Below are 10,925 nucleotides of genomic sequence, written 5' to 3'. Positions count from 1 at the left end.
ACCACGGACCACTGGTGGGTAAGGTCTACCTTTTTAGGCAGGGATCTTCCAATGGCTACTGCGGGCGTCGAACAGAAGAGGCCCACGTTCACTCCAGGCGTGGCGAACTTGGACTTCTCGCTGGCCACGGCAATGTCACAGCTGGCCACCAGCTGGCAACCGGCGGCTGTGGCGAGGCCATTTACTTTGGCAATCACGGGCACGGGTAGCTTTGGAAGCAAGGTCATGACCTGTCAGGAAGTGGTTTAAAAAGAAAGAAAACATGCGTGGAGATCAGAAGAAATGATAGTTCCACTTTACCCGATGTTAGATCCAGTGGTGGGTTTCCAATTTTTTTAGAACCTCTTCTGTAGGTGTGGCCTGCTTTGTGGGAGTGGCTTGCCAGCCATGTGACCGGGTGAGAGTGGCTTGCCAGCCACGTGACCGAGTGGGCATGGCTTGGCAGTCATGTGACTGGGTGGGCATGGCCAACTTGTAAAATGTGCTGAAACTCACTTAACAACGCTCTTGCTTAGCAACCAAAATGTTGGCTCAGAAACTCTGGCATTTGAAGCACGCAAGTCTTAAAGCTGTCAAGTTACAAGACCCTTGAACTCCTAACCCTTTAGAAAAAAAACCCCAGGGGTGTTCAAACTTGACAGCTTTAAGACTTGTGGACTTCAACTCCCAGAATTCCTCCTCTCGTTCTTCATCTTGATGATGTGTGGACGGGCGGGGGGGGGAGGGAGCTGGAACCGGTTCTAAATGGCACTGTAGATTTGTGGAACCTCTTCTATAGAAGAGGTTAGAACTGGCAGGAACCCACCCCTGGTTAGATCACATCTGGAATACAGTGTTCTGACCTAGGCTTCCTGAGAAAGCATAAATCACAATCTTAGTCCCAAAACCCCTCTTTTATTTATACGGCTGTGAATTATGGTCATTCAGAGCCCGCAAGGCTTCACAAACAGCCTGTGAAGATTCCGACAGACGTCTGCTTGAGTTGCCACAGTCTTTCAGGGGAATGTTGATAAACACCCACCTTATCTCCCTTGGAAGGCAGCCAGAGACCTAATTGCCAAATGCAGAGCAAGGCCAAACTTAACACAGAGTCAAACAGGACTTCTCAAAGCTTGAACTGACCAGATGAACTAATTGCTTCCTGAAAAGACTCACGTCCTGTTCGCTCCTCTTTTATGTCTTATGGGAGGGGCCAATCATCTCCCAGCCTTACTCCCGAGTAGACTCTGTTTTCTTAATTGTTTGTGCCTTCGGGCAGCTCGGAGCCTCCTGGCAGTGGCCGCTTTGGGTGCGCGCTTCCCGTTCTATGGTTGTGGCCCGGCTGCTGGAAAACTCTCTGCCCCAGCTCCTGGAAGACTGGCCTCTCGGAATAAGCCATCCTCAGTGTTGGGAGGGCAGCGGTGGCAGCCCTGGCCCTGGCCATGCAGGGAGAGCTGGGCCAGGTTGTGGTGAGGACTGTGAGGTGCGCTAGCGGGGCGAGGGGACAGATGGACAGGCACTTGTGCAACCCCCCTCCGGCCTGGCAGAGTGCGACTCACTGACCCAGCGGTATCCCAAAGGCACCAAGCTGCCTGAGCGCCAATCCCTCCTCCCCCCCTCCGCCGCTCGCACAGCTTGGTGTCTTTGGGATACCGCTGGGTCGGTGAGTCGCACTCTGCCAGGCCGGAGGGGGGGTTGCTGGGTGGCTGCTCTCTTGTGAGCGGGCTCTCAAAGAGCCTGGCTCCAAAATAATAAGCCCCCTCCCCCAATAATAAAGCCAAGGCCATATTTCAGGGGTCAAAAGAAAATAAGACCCTGTCTTATTTTCAGGGACACTGTTAATTAATATTAGGATTATATAAGTTTGATTAATGTAACAATTGATTGTTGTTATTTGTATTAACATGAACCATTTTTCAACTAGAGGCTGCTCATATATTGATGTTAATATATGTTTAAAAATAAAAACCCAATAAACCTTAAAAGAAAATGGGGGGAAATGGACAGATTTGGCTAATTAGTCCTTTATGATGTCAGTATTTAGATTAATATTACCGTATTTTTCGGAGTATAAGACAGACCTTTTTCCCTCAAAAAAGAGGCTGATAATCTGAGTGCATCTTATACACTGAATACAGCATTTTTTTTGCCTCCTGAAACCTCGTCCCCCCTCACAAAAATGGCCGGTCATAGCCTTTAGGAGGCTTACAGAGTGCTCCTGGGGGCTGGGGAGGGCAGAAAAAAGAGAAAAGTAGGCCATTTTTTGCTCGTTTTTGTGCCCCCCAAGAGCACTCTACAAGCCTCCTAAAGGCTCCTCATACCCTTTAAAAAAACCAGGCCCATTTTTGTGAAAAACGGCCCGTTTTTTGTAGGTCTGCAGAGTGCAATTTTTTTTAAAAAAATTGTCTCTTCAAAATCTTGGTGTGTCTTATACTCCGAAAAATAAGTCCTTCTTGTATAAAAAGTGTGTTCAAGGGTCATGCTGTTGCGTGCAGTGATACATCAGGGGTCTTGGAGTTGTGGGCTTCAAATTCTGAGAGTGGAAATCCACAAGTCTTAAAGTTAGCAATAGCAATAGCAGTTAGACTTATATACCGCTTCATAGGGCTTTCAGCCCTCTCTAAGCGGTTTACAGAGTCAGCATATTGTCCCCAACAACAATCCGGGTCCTCATTTTACCCACCTCAGAAGGATGGAAGGCTGAGTCAACCCTGAGCCGGTGACATTTGAACAGCCGAACTGCAGAACTGCAGTCAGCTGAAGTAGCCTGCAGTGCTGCATTTAACCACTGCGCCAAGTTTGAACACCCTTGATTTAAAGTTAACATTTTGGCACCAAATCAACGTGGAAACTCACCTCTGAACAGGTTTGGAAGATGTCCATGTGCTGTTTTGTGTCTTCCTTTGGAGTCAGTTCCTTCAAGTCATGCCCAGAGGAGAACACAGGACCTTCAGCTTCAGGGAAGTTTGGAAAAAGGAGGAGGAGATATTTGCACAGGATGCCACAAAGACCTAGCTCACACAACACACACTGAACTAGAACATGCTTGACCATGTCCTATAGAAAAATAGACCAGTATTCCGTTTGCATGACACGCTGAAACATGATTCACAAGCCATCATGGTTGGATTGTGGGGTCCTTGGTGCTCCTAGATTGGCAGAAGCTGGGACAAGTAGCTCACTCTGTTACGCGGCGCTAGGGATTCAACCCGCTGGACTGCCAACCTTTCTGATCGACAAGCTCAACGTCTTAGCCACTGAGCCACCCTATGTAAACTACTAAATTAATTAAACTACTAGACATACCCAATTTCTGAAACCATTCTTCATATCTTTTATCCTTCAGTTCCCTAATCATCTTTGTTGCTCTTCTAATCATTTTGTTGCTCGAGGAAAACTGCTCTGCATAAGTGTCATTTAAAATCCATATTCTTGTTTTCAAGAAAGAAGGGGGGAAAAAACCACATCAATTGAAAGCCCATCCACTTTAGGCTCCATTTTGTTTTCTTCTTTGGGATTTGAACCACCAAACTGCTGACCTTTCTCATGAACAAGCTCAGCGCCTTAGCCACTGAGCTACCGCGTCCCTAACGAAGAAGAAAGTCTTGTAAACTCTTCAGAGAAGTGAAACTAATTAGTAAGAAACTGCTGGCCGGCTGTTCCCCTTTGATCTTTTTTATCACTGTTCTTTGCAGAAGAATTAGGAATGTGGCATTGTTACGGAGAATGCACAATCGCCATTTTAGGAGCTTATTTTTTAAGAAAAAAAACCCAAAGTATACGAAGGAAGCTCTTGTAGAAAATGAAGCTAGGATTTTTTTAAAAAAGCAGATAAGGTTCTCAGATACGGACTCTGCTTGTATTAATTTCAGATAAATAGTTCAAATATTGTCCTAAGTGGAGGTGCCTTACTTTGAGCCGTGATAAAAACAGCTAGGGATTTCCAGCACGGAGAGAGTGATTCAGCCTCGGCTGGCCCCCCTTCTCTTCGCAGCCAAAAAAGCTGCAAACTTCAAAGGAAAAGCTCTTACCAGCTGGATCTCTCTCTCGCTCTTCTTTGCCTGAAGAGTGAGGTATCTACCAGATGTCTAGGCAGATAACGCGACCAGAAACCCGGGGGGCAGCTCAGTTAAGCTGCCACCATCAGCAAGGTCCCGCCCAGGAAGTCCCCGCATCCCTAACAAAGGATAACCCATGATAGTTAGACGCAAATGATTGAGAAGACGCCTCTGCCAAATTCCACCTTCATTCATTTTCGGCTGTGAATGAACAACCTACCTGAAATGATAATGACGCGCAGATCCATGCTCTCAATATCCTGCAAAATATCCTGACGGAGGGACTTCAGCATGGCGAGAGAGAGCGCATTCCTTTTCCCAGGGTTGCTCAGGACAATATTCCTGTAAAGAAAAATGAATGCTTATAAGCTGTCATGGAAAGCAGTTTAGTATGAATGAGAATCTGTAGAGATCCTCCGTCATCCAGACCATGGTTGTCCCTAAGGTGCTTTTTCAGGAGGCAACTGGACTTTCTTGTTTTTTTTCCCGTCTTTTGAAGACGTTTTGCTTCTCATGCAAGAAGCTTCTTCAGTTCTGACTGGATGGTGGGGAATGGAAGGATTTGTACTCCTTGCAGACAGCTGACCATTTGCATCCTTTTAGAGGGTCCTTGAAGCACTTGGGGGTTTATCTCTGTCCTCAGGGTCACCTGAGTGGTGCAAATGGTTCCTGTAGTCTGCAATTTTTTCCCCTCTGGAAATCCATTCCTCCTCCCATACCATTCCAAGGGTGCCCATCCCAAATTGTAAAGCTAAACATCTGTAGAGATTCTCAGTCATCCCTAGTCATGGCTGTCCGTGATCCAAAAGTATGCAAAGGATCAGCTGTTTGCAAGGAATATACTGTAAATCCTTCCATTCCCCACCATCCTCTCAGAGCTGAAGAAGCTTCTTGGATGAGAAGCGAAACATCTTCAAAGAAAAACCAGAAAGTCCAGTTGCCTCTATCTGTATGCCACCATTTCTCCTCCTCTGCCAAGTCGTGGGTGTTGCCCCGCGACATAAATCTTCACGGCCGATTTCCCCCACCCCTCCTGTAGGATGATTAAACGCGTCTGTGACCCTTCTGGCTTTTGGGCGCAGTGCCTGCTGACCAGAGGCACAGGGGGCATCGGAAAGGAAAAAGGTTTCCCCTTTTGCATTTGAGCCTGCAAGAAGGGAGAGGGGAGGAGAAAGGGAAAGGCAAAGAAAAAGAAGGGAAGAGAGCAAGGAAGGAAAAATAAGGAAAGAGGGGAAGGAAGAAGAGAAGAGAATGAAGAGGGAAGGAAAAAGAAGAAAAGTAAGGAAGGATGTGTAGGAAGTTAGCGCCCACCCCTCTCCCAGAAAAATGAAATATTCTAGGAAATATTGAAAAGACAGAATATTATATTTCCCTGGATGAGAAATGGAGAAACATGTTTTTAGGCAGGAAAGAGACTCACTCTTAATAGCCCTCACCCTCCTCAATAGCTCACAGCAGATGCCCACACTTAAGAGATAAAGAGATAGCTAGGTCTATTCATAGGCAAATGCCCTCACCCAAGATCCAACAGAGGTAGGATTAGCCCTCTACCCATCTCACCCCATGGCACCTGGGAAGATTACATCACCCAGCAAGGCTCAACCAAGCCTAGGACTCAGGATAGGCTACAGAGTTGCCCCTGCATGGCCCCATGGGAGTCTGACAACCAATCAGAACACAAGCTCAAATTCAAAAGCCCAGAGAAGGTATAAAAACCCAGGAACTCTCAGCATCTCTTCCCCCACTTTTTTCCCATCTTCAAGGCATGCGATCCTGTCCACCATTAAAACCATCTTTCCAAATAGCTACTGTTAGGAATATAATTCTAACGGTTGGGTTGGCAATATATAAATCATGTAACAATGTTGCACCTGTTTCTTTAAATCATACTGTAAAATGTGATTGGTTGCTGTTTTCCTCAATCGGCCATAAGAGGGAGCCAGAACGACTGTTAGCTCTCTGTTCATTAGATGCTGGGCTGATCTGATCTGAGTGTTTTGGAAGCTGGCTGTTAGAAAGTGCCGTGAGCTATTGTAAGTTTTGCAAGTGCTAGCAAACTTTAGGTACCAGACTGTTTATATGATTCTGAACTATGTTATTTGGATTATCCTTTAACTGAAAGACATTGATGACTGACTGTCTTATCCGTGTATGACTTGGGCTGTTTGATGGACTCTGATACCTCTATTTCCATGAAAATAAAAGCCTATTTAAACTGCAGTGTCTCTGTATGCTGGTTTGTGTGTTCTCCAACACAACTCTCACAATGCTTCGCTGAACGTACTCGCTCTCCCAACGGGGAGCTTACCTAACACTTGGTAGCAGAGGATGTTTCAGTATCTTTCTCCCTACTTGGAACTGAACCCAGGAGGACATTTCTTCCAAAAGAAGGAAGGAAGGAAGGAAGGAAGGAAGGAAGGGAGGGAGGGAGGGAGGGAGGGAGGAAGAAAGGAAGGAGATTATAATGTGAGGAAGGGTCTCAGGGATGTCCTCCCTTAGCACTTGGCCACCACAGGTGACCCAGACCCGAGTCCTGTGTCACGCCCATCACACCCACCATGGCCACGGCCACCATGGCCACGCCCTCCAGGTCAAACACAACTCTGATGCGGCTCTCAATGAAATCAAGTTTGATGCCCCTGGCCTACATAAGGCACAAAAGCACTTTAGAGGAAAACAATTTGGTTCCTGGACTGAATAACTGATAATTGCTCTTGTATTTGCTGTTCGCTGATTGAGATCAAATAGATTTGCAAGCTGAGAACATTTTTTTTTCTGAATGAGAGGCCTAGGAAGTGATTTGCCCCCCCCCCACCCCAACCAAATCAAGGCATGGTTTGCAAATGGACTTCGCCAAGTGGATTTTACTGATTTTGAGGTCATCTCAAAAAGAGAGCCAGAAATTGGGTCTCCCTTCTGAATCACTTTTTCAACAGTTTCCTCCACTCTAAATTTAATCCACTATTAATTCATCTCTTTTCCTGCTTACCTTCCCTTGTGCCCAGTTCACTTTGCTCACTGATTTAGAAACTGATCCTTATCTTCACATTTCCCAAAAAGGAATTTCTTGTTTAGGCACTGTTAGTTATTAATTAATTGTGCTGCGGGGGAGAAGCTGTTTTTGAAAAAAGCTGCTTGCTTAATTTGCAGTAGGTGAACTTGACCTCAGCATACTAAAAAGCAGAGACAATTTGCACCTCAAAAATAATAAGACCTCCCTGCAAATAAGGCCAAGTGCTTATTTTTTCGGGGGGGGGGGGAGTTTCAAAAGAAAATAAGACCCTGTCTTATTTTCGGGAAAACACGGTACATGGTGTAGACCCAGTCATTACAGCATGTGAAAAAGATGCATTGGTATAAAACAGGAGTAGGCAACTAAGAAGGGAGGCAGTGGCTCAGTGGCTAAGTCAATCAGAAAGGTCAGCAGTTCAGCGGTTCAAATCCCTAGAGCTGCGTAACAGAGTGAGCCCCCATTACTTGTCCCAGCTTCTGCCAACCTAAGAATATGGATTTTAAATGACACTTATGCAGAGCAGTTATTTTTTCAAGCAACAAAATGATTGGAAGGGCAACAAAGATGATTAGGGAATTGAAGGCTAAAATATATGAAAAACGGTTTCAGGGGTATGTCTAGTAGTTTAATTAATTTAGTAGCTTACATAGGGACACAATGGCTAAAACATTGAGCTTGTCCATCAGAAAGGTCGGCAGTTCAATAGTTTGAATCCCTAGTGCCGTGTAATGGAGTGAGCTCCTGTTCCTTGTCCCAGCTTCTGCCAACCTAGCAGTTCGAAAGCATGTAAAAATGCAAGTAGAAAAATAGGGAGCACCTTTGGTGGGAAGGGAACAGCGTTCCATGCATCTTCAGTGTTTAGTCATGTTAGCCACATGACCACAGAGACGTCTTTGGACAGTGCTGGCTCTTTGGCTTTGAAACGAAGATGAGCACTGCCCCCTAGAGTCGGGAATGACTAGCACATATATGCAAGGGAAACCTTTACCTTTACGCAATTAAGACAACTTACTAGCAATGAACTTTCAGCTCCCAGAATTCCATTCAACTCCCAGAATGCCGTGCTGGCTCTGGAATTCTGGGAACCGAAGGCCACAGGTCACCCCATTAACCTAGTTGCTCACTCCAAGTTTAAAAGGTGCTATCAGGTGGTGTGTGTGTTGTGTGTCTGTCAGAATGCTTCTAGCCTTCCCTTGGCTATTAAAGCCCACTGGGTGATTTTGGGTTGGTCCTGATCTCAGCCCAGCCCACCTCACAGGGTTGTTGTTATTGTGGGGAAATAAGAGGGGAAAACATATGTACACCGTCTTGAATTGTACTAAAACCGATCATAATTATAATTCCTCTTTCAGATGTAGACAAGTTATGGGTATATACGCCCATTGTGAAAACTCAGATCCATTGCAGCAACGTTCCAGAATTATAGAAACACAAAATCTATTTCATTTGCCAAGGGTATGCCAAGCCCTCTCCGGATTCCGGATTTGTGTCTAGTTGCAGGACCTTGGACCCAGTGAGTAAGTAAGGCAATGTTACTTACCATCGGGGCAATAAATAAATAAATAAATAAATCATTGCGAGCGTTTCCCCTTTAAAGCAGCCTGGCTTTAAAGCTGGCTGAGGGATTCTGGGATTTGAAGTCCAGGCCCTCTAAAAGGGGACGGCTTTGAAAAACACCGCTTTATAACTTTTCTCGGGGAAGCAAGAGGGGAACACCCCCACCCCCCCCCGATCACTTCTATATATCTGAGCAGGACGCTCTTTCATTTGTGCCCCCCCACAATGGCAGCCCAACTTGGACATCCTAGCTTAGAATGGAACAGCTGGTACCGAGTTCTGCTGTGCTTTCACACATCTGCGAATTCACGCACGCCTCCTCCTCCTTCTCCAGCTTCATCCCATCCCAAACACTCGCTGGTGCTGGAGATCCTCCAGGTTTGCAACCCGTAGTTGCAAAACCCAAGTCTCGGGCTTGCCAAGGGAGGGGTATCCCCAAGGCAAGTGGGGGCTACAGGGAGAAGGGCAGTCCTGCCCTATTCTATTCCTATTCCGTTCCTGCTCCTGTTCCAGTTCTATTCTTTCCTATCCTATTATCCTATTATCCTATTATCCTATCCTATATATACTATTATCCATCCTATATCCTATTATTATATCCTATATCATATCTTATTATCCTATCCTATTCTATTATGAATCTGAAGAGCCAAGGTGGCGCAGTGGTTAAATGCAGCACTGCAGGCTACTGCTAGATCAGCAGTTCAGCGGTTCAAATCTCACCGGCTCAGGGTTGACTCAGCCTTCCATCCTTCCGAGGTGGGTAAAATGAGGACCCAGATTGTTGGAGGCAATATGCTGACTCTCTGTAAACCGCTTAGAGAGGGCTGAAAGCCCTATGAAGCGGTATATAAGTCTACTGCTATTGCTATTGCTATTATCCTATTCTATATCCTATCATATATGCTATATCCTATTCTATCCTACATCCTATTATCCTATCCTACTATCTATTCTATCCTATTATCCTATCCTATATCCTATCATATTATCCTATTACCCTATCCTATATCCTATCCTATTATCCTATCCTATCTTATTATCCTATCCTATTCTATTATCCTATTCTATCCTATTATCCTATTCTATATCCTATCCTACACCCTATCCTATCCTATTATCCCATTCTATATCCTATCTTATCTTATCCTATCCTATTATCCTATCCTATCTCCTATCCTATTATTCTACAACACTATCCTATATGCTATCTCCTATTCTATCCTATCCTATCATGCTACTCTATTATCTATCCTATATCCTATCCTATCATCCTATTCTATATCCTATCTTATCCTATCCTATTATTCTATCGCCTATCTCCTATCCTATTATCCTATCCTATTATCCTATTATCCTATGCTATATCCTATCCTATTATCCTATTATCCTATCCTATCCTATTATTCTATCCTATTCTTTATCCTATTCTATATCCTATCCTATATGCTATATCCTATTCTATCCTATCATCCTATTCTATTATCTATCCTATATCCTATCCTATCATCCTATTCTATATCCTATCTTATCTTATCCTATCCTATTATCCTATCTTATCTCCTATCTCCTATCCTATTATCCTATCCGATCCGATCCTAGCCGAATCATTCTATTATTCTATTCTAACCCGGAAGTTCCGGGGCTTTGCATTCTCTGCCCAACCTGATGCCTTCGCTCTGCCACACGCGGGTGAGCTTCCCTTGCTGCTCCTGCTGGCGCTGCCCATCGGGCGCTGGAGCTGCGGGGGTGCCGGTCGAAGCAGCCCGGCTGCCCAGGACGAGCCGCGCCAGCTTCGCCCCGCAAAGCCCTCCGCGGGCGGCTGCAGCGGCCATGGCTCGTAGAGAGGGAGCTGCTCAATGGGGACCCCTGCCGGCCAGACGCGGAACGGCGCGTGGAGGAAAAGAGCCGCGTTTCTGGCAGGGTTCACTCCGCGCGGGGGGAAAAACTCGCGCAGGGTTTGCTCTTTGTTGGGTGATTCCCGCCCTGCTAGCCGTGGTTGCAAGGGAAGCTTGTGTTGAGGAATCCAGTCCGATCGGGCAGAAGGGGGCGCGTGAGCCAGATGCGTGTTTCTTTGCGCACGTGCGCGGTTTTTTGCATCACGCGTGGAAGAATGAGCCACGCACTTTCAAAGACAATGGCCCAAGGTCACCCAGCGGCCTTGCTTTCATGGCTAAAGCGAAAGTAGAAATCGCAGTCTCTTGATTTCCAGCCTGATGCTTTAACCACCGAACCAAATTCTGCTCCTTGAATCATTTTACTAAGTTTATCCAAGATATAAAATTCTGGTGACTTCAAATGAAACTAGTAAAGAGAAA

General features: G+C 45.7%; 1 protein-coding gene across 2 annotated transcripts in view; it reads right to left on the bottom strand.

The window, feature by feature from the left end:
• The window catches only part of LOC116511362 (enoyl-CoA hydratase domain-containing protein 3, mitochondrial-like), a 32,510-nt gene extending 22,039 nt beyond the window's left edge, over positions 1-10,471 (bottom strand). The window contains exons 1-4 of one of the 2 annotated variants that reach the window (XM_032221315.1): positions 10,273-10,470; positions 4,258-4,379; positions 2,836-2,933; positions 30-230 (exon numbers count right to left, since the gene is read on the bottom strand). In XM_032221315.1, coding sequence (XP_032077206.1) covers positions 30-230; positions 2,836-2,933; positions 4,258-4,379; positions 10,273-10,442 — 591 coding nt within the window. In that variant the 5' untranslated portion in view covers positions 10,443-10,470. Of the gene's footprint in view, positions 1-29; positions 231-2,835; positions 2,934-4,257; positions 4,380-10,272 lie in introns of both variants that reach the window. The other variant, XM_032221316.1, reaches the window with a different exon arrangement.
• Positions 10,472-10,925: the final 454 nt, after the last annotated feature.

The sequence above is a fragment of the Thamnophis elegans genome, chromosome 7, assembly GCF_009769535.1.
Source record: "Thamnophis elegans isolate rThaEle1 chromosome 7, rThaEle1.pri, whole genome shotgun sequence".
Taxonomy (NCBI): Eukaryota; Metazoa; Chordata; class Lepidosauria; order Squamata; family Colubridae; genus Thamnophis; species Thamnophis elegans.
The sequence above is the reverse complement of the archived record's forward strand: the minus strand, read 5'-3'. Positions and strand labels throughout refer to the sequence as shown.